Source organism: Acromyrmex echinatior, chromosome 10 (assembly GCF_024713525.1).
Source record: "Acromyrmex echinatior isolate Ae372 chromosome 10, ASM2471352v2, whole genome shotgun sequence".
Lineage (NCBI taxonomy): Eukaryota > Metazoa > Arthropoda > Insecta > Hymenoptera > Formicidae > Acromyrmex > Acromyrmex echinatior.
This window is the reverse complement of record NC_141861.1, coordinates 10094480-10115905: the sequence shown is the minus strand read 5'-3', so window position 1 is coordinate 10115905 and position 21426 is coordinate 10094480. Positions and strand designations below refer to the sequence as shown.

The window sequence follows — 21426 nt, the reverse complement described above, 5'->3', positions numbered from 1 at the left end:
GACTCGAATATCTATCATGAGATTTGCAGTAAAAAATATCGTGATTTATTCACATTTTTTATACAAGTAAAGGTCTTTTTTACGTCACGATGTGACGAAATGATAAAATTTTGAAGAGATGAACTATACATAATATAATATAAAAATTTAATAAAAATTGCACAATATAATAAATTTAATAATAATTGTGGGTATAACTTTAATGTATGCATATAATTTTGTGCGCTGCAGCTAGCAGAAATCGCGCGCTAGCGTAAATCCGTATTTATAATTTATAAGTTATAATATAATTAATTATAATATAATCGATGCCCAAACATTGAGAAGACTAACGATGTATAAGAGCTGAAAGCTTTCCGCATTTGTAGACGGAATTTTACTCGCGATCATCGCCAAGAAATTACAACTCCCCTCGCATATCATAGACGGAATCAGAGCTTGCTCGCGGTAGCAAGTTTCGCGAAATGTGGAATTACATCGTCTACTTGTCTGTACTCGGCACTTTGCCGCCGTACAACTAGCATATTTCTCGAGGCGAGAGCCAAGGAAGTACGAATTTCTTACTCCTTGACAGGACTCGAACTTTAAAGGACTTCATTTACTCGATTCGGAAACTCTTGCCTTTCGTGACTTTTCTCGAAGGGTTACTCTCGACTCTCTATGATCTACTTACTTGTTTCGGCGATAATTTCCAAGATTACCGACAAATCCAAACTCGACTTTGGAAATTGTATGCAGTTTTTCTTCGAATCGATTTTTTTTTAAATAAATTTTTATTATGTTACAGAGAAGTAATTAAATTGCGAAGCTTTAACTAGATATCGTATGCAGAGATTTGAAAATTCAATCTAAGCCGAAAGGAAGCTGATTAAAGTTGCATATATTGTATTCTTTTTCACTTTTCCAATAATTTATTAGACAAGAATAAGATATTGTTAAAGAAACGAACCGTGACAGATTGCTGCTTTGTAGAATGTGCGAAATCAAACTTAATCGGATTAGAAAATAACGAATCTGGTCGTCTTCGTCTTACCACCTCTTTGCTCTTTATCTTTCGTGTTTCTCGCGTCGTTCAATTCCAGACCCTTAACAAGATGTAGCGAGAGCGCACAGCGCGATTTCACATCCTGAAATCGATCAGGCGTGATTCCTCATAATTGGTAACATTCGGCCCGTTGCCGCGACGCTTCATCCCGCTTTTCCTCTCCTCTTTGCAACGACTCGAAACGCCTCGAGCCACGAAGCGTACGAGGATACCTATCGGATGGCGTTACCATGGGATCGGAGTGTATCGCCGAGACCTCGTTACTTTCCCGATTTCTTACGTAATCGAGACGCCTCGCTGATTCGTCATTTCGCGGGGAGAGGCTGGTCTTCCTCGATACTTGTTAACGAGTGCTTCCTTTGGCTCGTGTAACGAAGAAAAACGAGAAGCGAAAATAAAGGACGCGGAAGAAATGCGCGCGAACGGTTGTGAGATTCCAAGCGAGAAAATTCGCTGTATCTCATTTAGCCGATTTAATGTTTACGGATTGAATATATGTGTGTGTGTATGGCATATGTATTATATACACATAGTTTCCGTCAACGTTAATACTCCTGCGTGGGGAAAAAAAAATGTTATGTTCCTTTCAAACACGTGTTGCTTTGTTTTAACAATTTGTTTTAACAATTTGATAATATTATTATAATCATAAGGAGAATGCACTGAATTTTTTCTTCACATTTGAACATATTACAAAATCAATAATGATCATCGCGCAGCTTTCGATTTTATTTGAGCTGTAGAGAAAGATATAAGGGCCTGTATTAAATCATGTCCTCTAGAAAATTTATTTGTAATTCGAACACATCTATGGATTTCGACGGTTCAAATATCGTATGGTGGGAAGAGAATTTTTCCATTTGTTTCCGCTTTTTTCCTTCTTCTGCACTTCGGCATTTGAATTTCCATGGACGGGGGCGGGTTCGTGGAACCGAGGTGGAAACGGATGATCTCTACAAGTTAATTTGTAACTTGAGTATTCCGTCCAGGAGATCGGGGTGGTTTCTAGAGGTGGTGGCTAAGGGAAACAGCACGGCGGGGCGGTAGCGGGGGCAGCGGCGGAGGCGAGCTCAGGCAGGGTACACGGTACCTTGGGGTTGTTTGTTGCGCTAATGCCTAATTAGTGGAGTGGTATCGCGTCGCGACGAAAGCTGTAGCCGTCGCCATCGTCGTCGCCATCGTCGCCGTCGCCATTGCCATCGCCGACTCTCTGTCCCTCTACTCATCTATCGTGAAAATATCTTGCACGGTGGTAACTAGTGAAGGAAATCGCGCTTCATTTTTGCGCGTGTTTGCTCATGTATTTTTACATTCACTGTCATTATATGATACAATTTTATTCCATATATGCGTGTATTTTATTGTACCGTGTCAATTATTATGTAATTTGCATTTCGATAAGATAATTGTGATAATCGATAAGAAAGATATCTATATTATTGATATCTTCATTGTTTTTCAAATTAAGATTTATGACATGTTATGTCCACTACGTTGTAACCTCTATAACGATTTAAAAAGCAATTATATATTAATTATAGCATATATGAGCTTTGCAGTATCTGTTTTAAATAAAAGACGGTCTTTTTTTTTTTTTTGAGGAACAACATATCGATTTCGTACGCAATAGGGGTTCTTGAAGAAAGAACTTCCAAGGGTACGAGGTAATGCACCACCCGTGTCACTCCATCGGCCACCCGTCGATCGACCCTTTTCATTTCAATCTGGATACAAGCTCGCGATCGACGCTTATATCTGCGGATATAATAATATATCGTACCATGTCTAAGGCCGTAATCACACTACAGGTTGTTGGTTGACAACCAGCAACCGTAACCGGCAACCTGTAGGGTGATTATGGCCTAAGGGACTGTTAGGTATTCTTTTAACATTGCTGAAACTCGATATCATTTTATTGTAAAAGCACTGACGACATGAAGATGGTAAATGACTTGATAGAATACAAAGTATAAATTTTTATGTTTTTATTTTTCTCTTGGTGTTTCTATTTTGGGAAATATTTTTAATGAATTTCTTAACTAAAATTAAAATTCCTGAACATTAAAATATTCTTGATAGTTGAAAAAGACGCGTGAGCTCGTTGGACACATGAGACCATTCGTGGGTTACACGAGCTGCTGCCTGCCAATAGCCAGCGATCTCTTAAACTCTAATTCAGCTATAGTGGCCGACCGTCGCAAAGTGGCCACTACGGTATCTAAAAGACTCATTTTATCGTTTCGCCGCCACTGTAGAAGGAAAATAAGCAATTCCCTCTTTATTCGGTCGCGACGTAGTCGATACGAGGGAAACGCGAGGTCAATTCACAGTCAAGCTTCGACATTAATACTCATTTCCCCGCAGATGGAAAGCAACTGTTGTACATTTTTCATCAGTAATTCGAGTGATTCGAATGATCTTTCTGATTTAAAGCTGTGCAAAATTATGCAAAACAGCTCGGTATTGTACAACAATATTATACATTATAATTATAATTGGCGACAAAACTGTACATTTTTGTTAATTGAAAAGTAGAAACGTTTAAAGATTAAATAATACATCGAATTTAGTGCGTTCTTTAAACATGCTGAGTTTATAATGTTTGTATATCATCTGATTTACGCTAATTTATTCTGCATTCTTTATTACATGATAAGATCTACATGAAGAGATCGGTGCGACAAATTCTATAATCTCATCTATCAACTAACTTTATATTTTATATATAATATTAACCGAAAGGAAATGAAACTCATAAAGGGAACTGTATTCGTTATTCCCCTCAGGCGGGCAGTCAGGTAAAGGTATTCTAATCTAACTCCGTAGTTAATAGTTTAATCGTAGAGAATTTCTCAAAAGGAGAACTGACAAAGCGAGCACGGTACAAATGTAGATTTCGCCAAGTACTCACGTGGCAGATAGAGCTCGCGGGTTACGAGTTGTTACAAGCCACGTGTCCACGTGGCGTCGAGAAACACGAAAATCGGTATCGCTAATACGGACTAGTATTTCCGTTCAAGTTTCTCGCCAGTATAAGATGAAATATTAACGATATTCAGCTCAGTTATCAGGATCGGCACGACCTTCCGATGACCTTTCGAAATTTGCTTTACCAGCCTCACGAGTTCATATCCATGTAATCAACGCACTCCGCAGGGACGCAAACGGTCCGTCAACGATCGCAAATAATCTCGAGAAAGTTTTGGATGTAACTGGTCGTCTCCGATGACCATACGTCGAGACATTACGCGGGATTTCTAACATCTAATTCGATAATGCAGGTACAAAAGATGCATTTACACGAAACATGCAAGTGTCACATGAATACGTCAATTATGAACAGAAAAAGTGAAAATTGTCTAATATTGAAGCTTAATCCTTAATACATATATGTTTTACGATCTTAATTTTCCGATTCTTTACTGCACACGACAAGTCGTAGGTATGTCCTAGATTAATTTTCATCATTTTTACAAATATACCAAAATTATTACGTAATTCTTACGTACATTTTAACATTTTTAGAAAGTATTTGCATCATTGTATATTTAAAAGAATTGTACGTAAACATTATTAACCACAATTACTTGATGCTTCTACCATATTTCAAAGAAAATAATTGCGCTGGATACGAATGACTCAATCATATATACTAACAATTAATATTATCTATATGTATGTTAAGAAATAGAAATTGAGTGAGAGAAAGGACAATAGAAGTAGGTCAGGCGCCATAATTGTTGCGCGAAACAAACAATATGAATATAACACAAAACTCTTTATTAGATAACGCGCGTATATTTCGGTTCATTTTTGAGTCATCTTCAGAGACAAATTCAATATTATAATACATACAGACTAATTTGTTCTAGTGAGATTTGTTCACTTCCACGTAATTCAAGAAACTTCAATATTAAAAAATGATTCTGATAATAATCCAAATTATAAATCCAAAAACATATCAATTTTTTCTGTTATATTCATATTGTTTGTTTCGCCTGATTCCTATTGCCCTATCACACAATTTTTTTTGGATTATTAAGGAGTCTTTGTGAATCAACTTGTGTATTAAGAAATAGAATTTTCTACTAATTTTAGTATTTGCATTAGTCGTAGAATATGATAGATTCGCGCTCTTTTAACAATTGCTGATTGAATTGCTGATTCCTAGCCTAGAAGAGAATGCTTCCTACGCGAGAATTGCGAAAATACATACTCCCGGTCGACGAAATCCGCTGAGCGTGATAAAATGATCCCCTTCCGAGTGCGCCGGCCGAGTAAGGCGTCGTTGAGGATCATTAATCATGCGATTCCACCTGCGGACGAAAAAGAAGAGCGAGAATGGCATTGAGAGGAGGATCTCCAAAGCCCACGCGCGCGTTATTGTACGCCTGGCAGGTTTATCCGTCCTTTAATGCAGCCCATCGCGTCCGCCGCGTTATGCTGCTTATATACACACACTTCTCTTCGTGCCGCAATAATATAGAATAGGACTCGAAAATCGTTGCTTATTCCGCAAAGTGCGGGATTACCGTACGTTGTACGATGCCGCGTGGATGCGCGAGGGAGAATACCGCGACAATGCTAACCAAACAATGTATGCCTGCGTTCTCTGTGTCGTTAAGACACCTCCCTTTCGCGTTAGAATTTTGATGGGTTCTCGGCCGTCCGAAAGTCGAGTGGAAATGTCTCCCATGATTTTTGATCCAAGTAATCCGGGATGCACAACAATTTTTTATTCTGAACAGTAACTGTATACGCACGAACTCGTCGAGAGTAAAACCCATTCTACATTTGCGTTAGCGTACTGTAAGTGGTTGTAGTTGTAAGAATTAACCAATAACAGTCAAATATTCGACTATAATTAGTCCATTCTTATAGCTACAATCACTTACAAAGTACGCTTATACAATTGTAGAATGAACTTGATGTGAAATAAAATAATCCTCACGTAACTAAATATTCGTATTTGCAAACTCAACCTGTCCAGTCTCAACGGTCGTTATTTTGACCGTTATTTCCTTTTGGTCGATTTTTGACGTGAGAGGACCAAACATGGAATCTTGTAAATACATTATCCAGATTTGTTATCGACAATCTGCGGTTCTCAGGGATCTTCGTCACATGGTTGTGTCCCACGACGTTTCCTTTTCACTCTCCCTCCCATCTCTGTCTTCCTTATCCTTCAACGTTCTTCTTCCACCTCTTCTATATTATAGCCGTAAACTCTCTTACCTATTTACGTACGGCTTCTTTGGCGTTCGTCCGTACGATCCCGTGTGTTTACATCGATATTATTTCATTTTCCGCTAGTCTTGCTGTCCCGGGATACAACGGGACCGATGCGACGTGGCGATCTCCCATCGGACCACAATGAGGGCGTAACCTTATTTACCGGTGTACGGCCACCCCCGCTGTCTTGACCAAGATAAAGGCTATGTTCATTTACTGGTGTTTTCCCCGTATACACTCGAGGATCGATAAACTGTAAATTCGTTTACAAGACTGGCAGTATCACTTTGCGATTTTCTTAAATAGAAACGAGCCCGTTTGCTTGATTTTTAAGAGTTATTATATGAAATCAAATTACCGTGAGTAATTAATGAGATTGTTTAGTACAATTAATAAGAATTTTATAGCATTTTTATGCATTCCCATTGAAAGTAGTCGAAAGAATCTCTTTTGAATGTTTACATCATCATTTTGCATTCCGCTACTTTTAGGAAGATTCTTCGAAGGATCTATCAATCCGATTGTACAGCGACGTTGTCATCGTCGTCGTCTCTTGGCGGTCAGACCGATATATTTTCTCAGCACTCGGGACTTTCCCGTGAACAGAACACCGCGTTGCCTTGAGAACGTTAGGACCCTCTACCAGCTTCTTCGGATATATCCTACCATCGGCCATATCCACCCGGTCACGCCAGGTTGACCGCACACGTACACATGTATTCAGACTCGCTTGCACTTACGTAAACCTATACATAATACAGGATTGTTCAGGAATCACTCACTCTCTAATTCTTTCAGCTTTTTAATTTATCATAATTTTTCTTGGCAAAAATTACTTGAAATTGTTGGTTCTATAATTATGTTAACATTTATGAATGTTTACTCATGTGATAGTATAATATCTAATGTATTTATTTATGGTCTAAAAAGGTACATAACTTCTGAGGCATCCTGTATATATATATATATATATATACATATATATATATAGATGCACACACTCATGTATGTATGTGTCCGAGACTGATACTGGGGTTGCGAGTTTCGTTTCATCCTACTTGTTGGATAGGGTCTTTGGAGTAGCCAGAGGAAAGGACTTCTCCTTTCTCTTCCTTCCTTATTCCTTGCCTTCCTTCCTTTTTTTTTCCTTCCTTCCTTCCTTCCTTCCTTATTCCTTGCCTTCCTTCCTTTTTTTTTCCTTCCTTCCTTCCTTCCTTCCTTCCTTCCTTCCTTCCTTCCTTCCTTCTCTGCTTCTTTCTTTCACCCCTTTTTTATCTTCTCTCCTTTTCTTCGAAACGCGTGGGGGATTGTTTGTACTCACCTCTCTTCCCATCGCTTCACCTTAGTCCTTCGGTTCTACGCCCCGCGGGAACCCGCCACCCCGTCGTCCGAAGCTCAGATTGCTTTTATACCATGGATTGATTGACAATATACTTACGTTAGCCGAGTGGACCGTACAGTTATGGAGACTGCTACACTCTCTCCGTCTTCCTGTTTCCACCCTGTACCACCGCCGTTAAAGCGCGACCCTCTTCTGTTCGCTGGAACATCGCCGCGGGATCTTTTTACTTTTTTTTTTCCTTTCGTTTCGCTCTTCCTCGTTCATTCACTGTGTGAAAGTAAGCGATTTTCGAAAAATACTATTTTTCGAAAGAAAACAAACAATTTCTTAAACAAGCGTACAGTTTTACTGTCACATCCGAATGAGCCATGTATATGTTAATCACATATAATTCATTATTTTTTATTAAAACAATCTGTGTGTTAAAGACGATAATATTAATCTAATAACTTCGTACAGGGCGAAAATAGTTTTAGAATGTGGCTTAAAAGAAATTTTTTATGTTACTATGAATGGAATTTTTATTAGAATTTAGATAAGAATGTTTTAATATGTTAGTCTCTTATTTGTTTATCAGTATTACTACAATTATGATTGGAGTACTTTATCTTAATCTTTATCTTTTTATATAATTAGTTTGTTGTACGGCTTATTAATTATTTTTTCAATAAGAATGCTATTTCTTGGAACGTAATATGTTTATTGGATTTATTTTTCACATGATTCTTTTGGTACTGCCTTTTGTATCCTTCGTATTGTAAATCTGTCATATGTATGCCGAAACTGATTGTTACGAATTGCATCAGACCAAAGGTGAGGCTAAGACAAAGTATGCCCTGGTGAATATTCTTTTGTACGATTTGTGACGTAAAAGATTATATCTCATAAATTCATAACCATTCCAAGCGATGACATGAATTTTTGGGGATAACTGTTTCTTCCTTCACGTCAACATCTGTTGTGTTAAGTCTTTTTTTGGCAAAGAAATAGATGCAAAATATTTTTTGGACGTATTGAACATTTAAAAATATAATTTATTATCAAGATGTTCGCCTTTCGTAAATGTATACATTTTTACATGTGCGCATAGACATTTCTTAAAAATATTCGGCAGTGAGAATTCTAATTTTTAGCAAAATATAGTGCGGAAAACGTTAATACATAATTACTACAAATACAATTAATCGATAAAGCGATTTTTGTGATCCTTAAGTCTGTTCTATAATTGCATAAGCGTAGTTAAGAATTGACCAATTACAGTCGAATATTCTTCTCGTATTCGGCTGTGATTAGTGAATTTTTACAACTACAATCACTTACAATCACTACGGTTAATTGTAGAATAAGTTTTAATTTGATACCAATTTTTTAACCATATTGTAACAAAAAGATAGTTATTATCGCGTTCGAGATAGTAATATTTCTGACATTGATAAAACTATGATTTGTGTGTATGTGTGTATGTGTGGGCATTACGTAGTACGAAAAGTTTGTCGGCTGCACTAGACGACTTGGGACTTGTTCGGAGTACGTTTGAAGTCCGAAAGTAACCCTGGCATTCTTCGGTAGGGTAGCACTATTCAATGAATTCAGAATGCGTTTGGAGAGTCTCCAGCTCCTTCTTTGCCCACCCCTTTTTCCAGTAAAGACGTATGAATCGTCGTCGGATGGTTGCGGTTCCCTGAGCGTGGGACACTTTAGAGCTTATGTCCCCAGAATACGTAACGTGGGATTTTGGTGGCGCATTCTTTCTCATCCCTCTGCCAACCTTCGCTCGTTCTACCTTTTATTTCATCGCGATTCTTTTGGACATTTTGGATATTAAAATCATCTTTCTCTCTTATGCAAGCACGCCATATTTATCGGATGATTTACGATTATATTTCGGATAAGTTTTTATGTATCGTGTGAAAATTGTATAGGTTTTTAATACATTAGATTGTTATTATTGAGAATAGATGAAAACTGCCTGACAAAATATTTCACTGTATTAATGTAAAAATATAAGAACTGAAAAGAATACGGGCAGAAGACGTCGCGCAAATAATATATCTATGAAGTGTGAAACTTCTTCTTTATTCATTAAAACGCGCTTACATGTTTCAGCTCATTTTTGAGCCTTCCTTAGAGATAACATAAATTAACATATATATAAAAACTGTGAATAAAAATTATCCTGTCATGGTGAGCTTCCCTACATCGACAATTTACATGTCGGAAATAAAACCAAAAAGAGTGAAAGAAATAGGAAAAGGAAAAAAAAAAGAAATTAGGAAATATCGTAAAATAGAATATGAAGAATTAATTTATCAAACAATCTTCAAATTATAATAATTGTTTCATAAATTAGTTCTCCATATTTTACGATATTTCCTAATTTCTTTTTTTTCCTTTTCCTATTCCTTTCACTCTTTTTGGTTTTAATTCCGACATTTAAATTGTCGATGTAGAAGAGTTCACCATGACATGATAATTTTTATTTACAGTTTTTATATATATTAGTTTATGTTATCTTTGAGGAAGGCTCAAAAGTGAGCCGAAATATATAAACGCATTTTAGTGAATAAAGAAGTTTCACACTTCATAGATATATATTATTTGCGCGATGTTTTCTGCACTTGACTTCTACTGCCCTTTCCTGTATCCTTTCCAATTCTTTAATTTATAAGGAGTCTTGGTTAACTTGATTTGTTATATGATGTAAAAATATAGGTACAATTTCTATCTATACATTAGGTCGGATGTAACGAATATTTTACTTAGATGTTTTTAACAATAGTTTACTTTTAGAAAACGATATTTTGTTAATCATTTCTGATTGTAACAAAACATAATTAGGTTTATTAGATGTTTGTCCTGGATTGTGTTGTCGCAAACGAAAATAAGATGCATCGGTCACCTAAACTGCATTTTACAACTGGTAGCGTCATAAAACGTAATGCAACACGTTTACAAACCAACACTGCTCGTACATAAATTTATTACATTATAAGATTTCGGATGCATTTTCACAAATGCATCTGATATGTTTAAAAACCAATTATTTTATCATAACTTTGGAACAGAAATTGAAAATTTCTAAGTGCATAGTATATTATGATTGATCTTTATGAATGTGTGCATTCTAGCTCTTTTTTTGGATTTCATGTTATAACATGCTACATATATTGATGCTAATTTAATAACTAATTCTTAATGATTGTTTTGTACATCTTCTTTTACTATTGCTTATTTGTTTATTTTTTCTTATTTTTTTTCATAACGCCATTAGGAACTTTTGTATATGTTAGGAACTCATTAATTTAATTCATAAATTTAATTCAATATAATTTATTATTACATGTTTATATATATATATTATTACTTTTATTATAATTTCTCTGACAAAATAATATACACTTTTATCGCGAAAATATTTCATCAAGTATAAAATATATTATTCAATAGAGATATATAATAATAATAATTTATGGTATAACGATATCCAATATATGAGTTGATTGAGACGCTAAAAGTCTGTCATATACTCTAGGAAATTAGTCGCCGTACTCGTCGAAGGAATATACCTACAAACCTGGTCTTCTTTTTCTATCACCACACCCCTGCTGATCGCTTTTCTTTCTTCGGTTAAGGGTAGCGTTGCCTCAACCCCGCCCTGATCCGTAAATATTGGCGACCCCGTAACAGCTCCTCGTAAAAATCACTTGATTACAACCCCTCCCTTCATCACCCAAACATCGTTCATCAGAGAAGAACTGCAATGAAAAATAAATGCTCGTGCTTCTTTTTATAATTATCTAAAATGTAGAAACAATTATTTTATTCTTGTATAATTTTAATCATAATAAAACTGGAAATTTTTAATTTAATTCTATTATTTTTAATTTTTGAAATAATTCAAAATAAATGATCATAATTAGATTTAATAATCAGGTGAATTTGACGAATAATATGATGATTACGAAGAAAACATTTTTTTTCGCTTTATAATTGAAAAACGACTCAGAGAATAGCGTATTAGAAAGAAAAATTAAGAGATCAATATTTTGGCGTTTCATTTATCATAGAAAGAAGGTGAATGTGATGAGAGAGCGGTTTTATAATTTTTATAAAAGTCGTTTTTTATAAAAGGACTGAGATTGAGACAAGTTTGCGAGTTTAAACACATTTAATTATATTATTTAATCATTAATTATAAATCCTGTACAAAATTCACAAATATCAGTCTCATTTTATCTATAAATTTTGTAAATAAATTGATTACGAAAAACGTATCAACTATTTAAAAAAAATTATGCTCTCCTGCTCACATACGGTGAAAAAAGTATTTGAATACGAACCGTATTCAAATACTTTTTACTTTACTTTTTATGAGAATTGTGCGTGTCACTATAGTTTGATAACGTATATTGCGTTACCTGCGATATTTTTTTCGGACGTAATAACAGCGCATAGCCGCTAGCCGCGCAACGCGTCACCCTCGATATTTCAATAGGCTGAAACTCGATACGATCTGATCGATAGTTCGTCCATATTGTTGATACGGGGTGGGAACACTAGGAACGTGCCATGTATATCGTTACGTTATGTAACCTGTTAAGTGGCTTGATGTTGTTACGGATTTTAGAGATTATCGCGTACACATCGACGGATAAATCTCGCTGTATTCCGTAATTTTATGTATTGCGGCCCTTTAATTCGCTATTTATTTGTATCGTTGTGATGTGCATTAATTCACAACAACGATTATCATTTGTCTCAACGATATTATGAAAGCTTGTATTTTATTATCTACTAATTTCGTGACAGGCACTTTTTTCATTTCTGATATTTTTTTACGTCTAAACCGTAGATGTGGTTTTTGTTTCAGATTTTTCTACTTGTATCACTTCTCTTTCTACGCGTATCATTATCGATTTAACGGACAGTACAGCAGTTTGGCGCTGGTCACATCTTGGCTCTTTATACAGGTGAGTATGTTTTGTTCATTTCATTACGCTCGAGATTGAGAAATGGATATAAGCTGCATTGATTTTAAATCTTTACTTAACTTTGAAAGATATGTCTTGATACGATCGCGTAAAGTATGATCAACGAAGAATGGGGTCAGGAATAAATTGTTTGATGAAAGTATGCGAATATAAGTACTTGGTAAGGCACAAGTATTTATGCGGTATATTTTGGGATTAAAGTGGCGCGCCGTCGGATCGTGAAATAATCGTCTTCGCGATAAAAAAAAACTTCTACGGGAATAGAAAAGTTTTTTCAAGAAAAATTGCTCTTTTGCATTGAAACGGACATTGATCACGAATATTCCGTGACCTACTTGTGAGGATTTCAGCCGATATAGTTGGCCTAAGGAATAGCAAGGAAAAAAATCCTTCAACAATTGAGCTGTCTAAAAATTATATCACAGATATATACTCTTAGCAATCCTTTCGGGATATAGGCATTTTACATGTAACGTAAAATATTATTAATTAAATGATATTTCGATTTTTAGATTGATAAACGATCACGAATAAATGCTCTATTTGTCTCTGAATAACTTATTCAATACAACTAAGTATTGGGAAGTAAGAATAAATGAAAATCTATCAACATAGAAAAAGTGAAATTTTATATTGCTGTACTTTCCAGTATAAATCATACATTTGAATTGAAATATTAAAGAGAAAATGCCGTAGATATAGATTATATTTATTGTCCATGTAGTTTCCATAAAATAAACGCCTGCAACATTAATTTTAATCTTTTTCATTGTTTCTATATAGTGTTAATTAATGTTAAAAATATAAAATTTTACTGTATCAAAAAATATACGCTGAAAGTTTATGAAAGAAACGTTGAAATATAATTGAAAAAATATGCTGTTTATTTAAAAATCTTTATATTTAATTCCCCAAGACTGAATAACATTAATTTAATATGATTAAATATGATTTAATCGCAGCATTTATTGTAAAATTATACAATATACAGTGTATCGTGTGTGAAATTTTTTGGTTATCGATTATTGTAATTATATGCCGAACCCGTATAAAGAATAGAATGTGAGAGTCAGGTTTGTGACGCGACGCGAGTTTGCACTTCCGCCTCTAAGAATCGCGTCGAAATAGATGAGGGAAAATGGGAGCGTAATATTTTGCATGCGATCTTGTCGGCTACCGTTGGGAGTCCTGCGATTGACAGCAACCGTAGCAGGACGAAGAACGAGCCGTGCCATGGCCGTGGTCGCTTGGCTGGATAGCCTAAAGCCGCTATCGCTCAAACTTAAGTTACGTAAACGCAACCGGGACAATGCTCTTGACAGCTCGATCGATAGAAATAATTTAATGCGGCTTCTTGGTTCCCATATACAAATACGCATAAGGATACTTTAACACGGGAATCTTGTTCTCTCATCGAAAAGGGCGTGTCCCGTTTCTTCCGTTAAGAACATAATCCATTATAAGTAATCGTTAGTCAGGTATTGTCATTTTCCATTGGCTGTATTCCATTAGGAAATATATATACGCTCTTGTCCTTAAATTTTTGCTAATTTGCTAATTTGCAATTTTGGGACTATTTTATTAATCATGCTATTATCGTTTTCTATGCGCGAGCATATAATGAATTATTATTGCTTTCGTTTGCTATCAGTACATTGTATCACGCTCGCGATAAAATTTATATACTTGCAGATCTTTTGCCTTTTGTATTTTACGTAATTTTAGTACGTAGTTATTAGTTATAATTGTACGTTTCTCTCTACATTTAAGTGAAGTATCTATCGAGTTACAACAAACGATCGATCGTAATAGAACATTTGCTATAAGCCGCTGGAATTTTAGAAACAAATTTGCCTGCTATGCCAATAATACGGTGGGTAATCTGATTGGAGAGCGTACTTTGATAACGCAATAACTTATAATTAGATGATCGCGATGGCCGTATTAACAGGTATTATTATAACGGCGTTACGATAGATAGCCGCTACGTTAATAACTACATTCGATATGTACTGTGTACATTTCATGCGTAAAAACTGAATACCATTAAAGTTTAATGGAGTGGTTAATTCACTCGATAAAAGGTGTAAATGCATCACGATGCTGCATCATTACGCGCTGGGGGAAAAGATTACATTATTATGTCGTATTCGCCATTCAATTGTTGAACACATTTATTACACGATCATTTTTAGAATTATAGTCTATTTTAACGAAGATTTATCGAGGCTCAATAATTTCGCTGAAATTAGTATACATTCTAAACGTGAAGAAGTGTATTGTATGAAAAATTGCAATTCTTATTATTGCTACAAAATAAATTAATAGTTATTTCCAAATATAATCCATATATAAATGTTATAATATTTCGAATATTTCAGACTGTATCTCTTAAAATTTAAGATTAGTATTTAATGTTGTTGTGACAATAAGCATTGCCTGTTATTATACGATCATTATAACATAGTATAATTTCATTGAGTTTTCTTTGTTTTATGATAAAAGGTTAGTCGAATGTATGCACTATCATATGTGACATAGTAATTTCTCTTATAAATAAAATAATATATCGCATAAATAAAATAATATATCGGCACGTTTGAGAACGTAATCGAATATGCTTTACAAGTAGAGTGCGACTTAAACCATTACGTCGATGATGACAGTCTTTACTCGACAGGCGGGTTACGGGTTCGTTAACATGATCGACGACTTAACGAGCGACAATTATTTCCTGGGAACGAGTTCACGAATACCGCGCAGCGGCAAAATTCGAAAAGCCCGGGGGCACGTCGGCCGAGAATCGTTTTGATTCCCGGATGGCAAAGCTCTCGTCGGCTGTTGCTGTAGGTCAGAGTTTAGCCGATTAACCCCGCGGCGTGATTATACGCCGATTCGATATCGATGTCATTGGCGTTGATTATCCGCCAAACGAAAACTTGATATACTCGGATTCCGCTCTCGTTCCCGCAATCGCTCCTACACTCTCCACTCTCCGTCATTCTTTCCTATCCACCTTGAGATCCACTCCCGTTCTTCACCGATCTTTCTATCAGTCTTCTTTTTCTCAAACAGTGCGGAATCGTTCCGCTCTTGCCGACGAATCATCGAGAATACCATTTCCTCCGCGTCGTTGACAGGTGCCCAGACTCCGAGATATCTATTTTCCATATCCAGGATTTTTCTTCTCGCTCATCCGCTCGTCACCTTCGCCCTCCTACATACACGTTATTTGTTCACGTTAGATTTTTCAATCTTTGAAAAGAGAAAGCATCAAAATAAGTACACATTATAGTTCTCATTGGTACACTTTGTTACATCTCAATTCCAATTGCACGAGCAATTCGTCGTTCTGTTTAATCAAGAGACGTCCTTAAACTATCTAATGAAGCAATAGGCTATTTTTAGGTATAGAGAATTTGATTCTATGGGGCATGCGTGAAGAGAAGCTGCGTTATTGCGATCGTTACGATCAATACGGATCGGTAGAGACAAGGTTCGAAGCGATTGCGGAGAAAGAGAGCGCTGATGTAGAACGAATTTGGCGAATTTCCATATAAATTTGCTAGAGGCGCGAGCGGCTCACATATACTGAACGAACGAGTGTATAAATCCACGTGTGCCGCGAGATATATCTCGCGAGATGAATTCTTGCTTTTTGTTTCTTCAACTCTTCAACAATGCCGGACATAGACGCGCGAGGAATGGCGAATTCTTGTGGCGACAGACAAAACTCTATGTGTATTACACAGATATTGTTTTTTTATTTATTGTTTCAGCACTCAATGTTATATTTCTTTCATCACTACGAGCTACCAGTGATTCTGCAACAGGCGCAGCTTCAGCAATTGCTATTTCGTAATCATATTCAGCCTCAGGCACAGCCAGCGACGCCCAGCACGGCTCCAACTACCCCGGGTCCAGCATCACCGTCGTCGTCGTCACCGTCAGCGGCACCTTCACCTTCGTCGAGTCCGAATCCGTCAACACCTACGACGGAACAGACGCAGCAAAACTACATTACCGAGCTTTCTCAGCTCGATTTAGAACCTAGCAATGCAGAGGCGCAACATACGAATGCGGATACTACGCAACAAACATCCGTGGCAACGACGGCTGATCGTCGAGATGATTCTGTTCGAGGTACGTCGTGATTTTTATATTTTTATCTGTTGGCGTCATTTTTCGTTCAACTACCGGCTAAAAAATCACAACAAATGTGCTAACAAATGTAATAAAAAAATTGGATTTAAATTTAATTAAGATTGTTCCAGTGACCGAACATGTATCTATGTCCGGACACTTATATAAAATTTATTATTATTAATCTCAAATGTTTTTTTAAATATAATATTATAATTTAATTGTAATTTTTAAATATAATTAAATTATAATATTGTAATAAAAAAAAGAGCATTTAAATACATTTTCGGTCATTGGGAGTTTACCTTAGTTGCAATTTTTGGATGTAGTTGTAAACTGAATTTATATTTCTAAAAGTTTTCCTTATATATATATATATATATATATATATAAAATAATATATAATAATATATATATATATATATATATATATATATATATATATATATTATTTGAAGAGAAATTGTGAATGGATTAAATAAAATTTTATTTCCTAGCGTTTTAAGAGAATTAAACGTATCATTGGATATTGTATATTTGATCGAATTTCGATACCTAACATACTGTTTCTGTAAATTTGTGTAGAGCAAATTAAAATGGTACATTTAATTATGTGTGTGCATGTACGTGTGCGTGTGCGTGTATACATACCTATTTCAACTTTTATACAATAGTAGGAAAAAACTTTTCTCTCTATAACGCTTGCACTTGCGCGAGCGAATTTAATTTTATGAAGCATATTAGGATTTATACGTTATTAGGAATGACGAGAAAAGCTGCGTAATGCTCAAATGAAACAGGCCGATAGAAAAATGATTCTTGGGAATTTAACCTGATATCAGAGAAATATGTTTGAGTAATTTTTGAGATATCATATAACCTATTGTAATCGTCAATAATTCCGTGATTACGCATTCCGCATGCCGGTTCGCGAAGCGCGTACGTTTCATCGGTTTAGAGTTTTGAGTGAGCACTTTGTAGATCCTGTGTCACTGACACTCGTCGCTTTGGAGCGCCTACATAGTTTGGCACGCGATACCGCGCTATCGTGTTTCAATTCGACGATCCAACTAGCACTGATTATTTTTCTGGGCTTTTAATTTCACCTCTCGTTTCACGTTCGTGGCTCGGATAATCGATAATCGTTTTAACACGCGCACGAGCGTTATGTCGGAAACCAGTTTATTTACAACTGTGGTTTGACTTACAGTTGCGCGCTCCATCAAATTTATACTATATTTAACTTTTATCATTACGGATATGTATTATCTAATTTGTACCATATTTCATATAAGTATATGATATTTCTTCATGGGTTTTGATATATAATAAAGAATCAATCTTGCGTTAAATCACAGTGTCGGAGGACACGACAGTGTTCGCTACATCGACTTCCGTTGCAAAGACGGAAGCGGTTCCCTCAGCGTCCAGAGCTACGAGTTCGTTCACCGATACTTCGACCTCCGAAGGCTTCGAGGTCATTGAATCTACTGAGGTGGCGAAGGAAGCGTCTGTCGAAGACAAAAAAGAACATTAGACTTTGACTATGCCAACTGTGTGGCAGTGTTAGAGCACAGAGTATATCATTTCCATATGACTGCTTCCGTTGATTTCTTTTCATAGGAAATCGGCGCAATTATTTTGTCACGGAATTTAACTATAAAGCAATATAGTCTCTCTATATATGAGAATGCATAAGTTAACATGTGTTCGATGTTTCGATGTTTAATTTCAATAAAATAAGGATGAAGTTAGAAACCGATTCTTTGAACATGTCATAGGTATCACGCTTCGAGATCAGACCCAATGGACGAAGAGGTAAAGATTTTCAATGATAATAATATAGGTAATTATCACAGGATTCGAGTTTCGTGCAGTTACACGTTTCAATATTAGATTCGTTACAAGTCAAGCAAGTTAAAAGTCATATAATAGCAAAGTTAGCTTTTACGAATGTAACTTCAAAATGATAAGTATATACCATGTTTTTAATTTATCGCACGTTTGAATTATTTAATTAATTGTTCTTTATAATATAATTTTTGAATGCAATATTCTCTAAGAGTGTCTTATATTTCTTACTTGTTTGTTGAAAGATACGTTAGACACAAATGGAAAATATATTGTAATAAATATTATTTTCCATTTAAAACGCATTTTCGCAAATAGACTCTTGTTAACTTATTTCTTTCATAAATATAATATTTCTCTTATTGTATGAAGTGAATAATTTCGGACATATCTTTTTTCTACACATATGTGTAGAAAACTTTCTGTTTAATTATTCTATGTATTTATTCTGTGCCACATATTCACTCGACAATTGACAAATTTGTATTCTTCAAAGATAATAACAGTTAAAATAAGACAACTATTACTTTTATATTTTTATTTCTAATCATACTAAAGATTACAAGATTATTCAAAGATTATAAAAAATTATATCTAAGATTGAAATTTTTACAGTGAAATTAATTGAGATGCCTTAAAATTTTTATCAAATAATAAATAATTTTTTGCATAAATTCTTACAGCGAGATAGTTAAACATTGTATCGTTGTTTGCACTATCTCTGAACTCTTCGTCTTTTGAAAATGTTAGAGAAGCACTTATCGGCGAAACCACCAAGATTGTAGTTTCTAAGCGCAACAATCAGGATGCCTCTAAATATTCTTTCTTTTTTTTTTTCATTTATTCCATACATATACTATGATCTACCGGAATAGAAATGAGATTGCAAGTAGCAAGTATACTCACGAATAAATTTTTGTATTGAACAAAAGGTTGTTAGAGAGGATGAGATTTTTTTGGTTTATGTTATGATAAATGTATTAATTATACATCAATAATATTCGATCAACCGATATAACTGTAAAATAAATAAATTCATAGATGAAGATTATTACGCGATTGATTGCAGCGTTTTCTCTTTTTTATCTCAATAATATTTTTTGATGCTCGATTATATTTGCTCGATTAAACTATGGCTTAAGAGATAATGAAATAAATACGCAGTAGAGTTTTGATTAAGATGAATATTTTGAAATTACTGAATACTCGTGTAATAATGTAGAAAAAACTATTCGGCTAAAAATTTCCTTGATATAAATTTATGCGTAGCTAATCTCGTGCTCAATAGCAAGTCATTCGAACGACAACGTATTATATATGAACACATAGCGAGTTATATAGTACTAAATAGAATTGATAATATATCTTTTATATACCTCTATTTTTCTTTATCTATTGTATATTTTATAGCGTGTTTGGGATTGGATCTTTTTCGAATATTTTGCCCATTTCACAGGCATTTCTAACTCACTATTTTATAATTAACCAATTATTGATTTTACGTTTTTTTAATTAGTTTAAGTTGCAATTGTCACTTGCTGGAACGATGCGAACTATTATAACGATAAAGAAAATGGGAAGAGAAAAAAATATATAAATCGAAAAAAAAAACAGTTTTTTACGGAATCGCCGATATATTCTTCACTTGATGCGTTGTTACTTAAGATTAATAATAATCGTTATAGTGTAAGTTTACACTATTACACATATATAATTTGTCCGTTCCGGAGATTTGTATGACATTTAGTGATATATATTGTGTATAATATTATTGGCAAGCGAAGTGGTATGTTTTCTATTATGTGGACTGTGACATGTATGGAATATTGAAACAATTCATACAAAAAGAAAAAAAAACAAGACAAACTAGCATACACATTGGAGATCGATGTTAGTAACAAATGATGCGTATATATTTATCGCGTACTGTTGATGTAATTTATCGATTTTGGCATATATTAGCGTACTATAAATGATATTCTGAGCTAAGCGATATTTTGACGAGTAACAATAATGAGAAGAAGAAAAAACAATTGCGCAGAATTGTACAAATGTGCTCAGTTAAGACAGATACAAGGAAATTTGAAGAGAAGATCATTTAAGAATACTATCGACTGTAAAACCCCCAATTGTCTTTAGTTCTTTCCCAAGTTACATTTGTAGACGAGCGCTTCTGTAAAATACTTTTTTTCATTACTCATACATCGTATATATATTTTTTGGTTGTATATATTATCAAATAATATTGTTACTATGATCCCTATTGTGCTACTATAACTGCTGTTAATATTAGATTATAAATAAATGCAGAGATCTTATTCTATGTTTTGTCTTGATTTATTCGACGATTCGACGTTTAACTTACCTCATCCCTATGCTATCGCGTCGCTTCGAACAGCACGGCAAATTCGAGATTTAAAAGCGATTCTTGCGAAATTGAAATTGATTGTTCAACTTGGAACGTAAGGCGGAAGATGCGCGGTAGATTGGGAGAACTGCGTTGGATTCCGTCCAAGTCGTGTGGATGGGATTGGCGGGGGAGGACGGGGACAAACCGAAATAGACAAATAGACACTGGTATCCCTTTGAGGGAATCAAACAGGTGGCGTGGAATACGAAGATAACACGATAGAATGGAAAAAGAGAGCGAGCGAGAGAGAGAGAGAGAGAGAGAGAGAGAGAGAGAGAGAAGATGGAGGGGAAGACGAACTGCGTGGGCGAAGGGTGAAGGTGATTCGTGGAAATGCCCAAAGAGACACGACGCTCGTACAAATGTAGCGATTTATTTTCATTAAGACATAATTAGGAGTGAGTCGCATCGC

The 21426-nt window shown here is 35.2% G+C and overlaps 1 protein-coding gene across 3 annotated transcripts in view; it reads left to right on the top strand.

Moving 5' to 3' along the window:
- LOC105152438 (membralin) overlaps positions 1–21426 on the top strand; it is an 84010-nt gene that overhangs the window by 39936 nt on the left and 22648 nt on the right. For 2 of the 3 annotated variants that reach the window (XM_087410768.1, XM_011066752.2), the window contains exons 11-12: positions 12490–12589; positions 16390–16753. In XM_087410768.1, coding sequence (XP_087266894.1) covers positions 12490–12589; positions 16390–16753 — 464 coding nt within the window. Of the gene's footprint in view, positions 1–12489; positions 12590–16389; positions 16754–18111; positions 20928–21426 lie in introns of those variants that run through there. The other variant, XM_011066743.2, reaches the window with a different exon arrangement.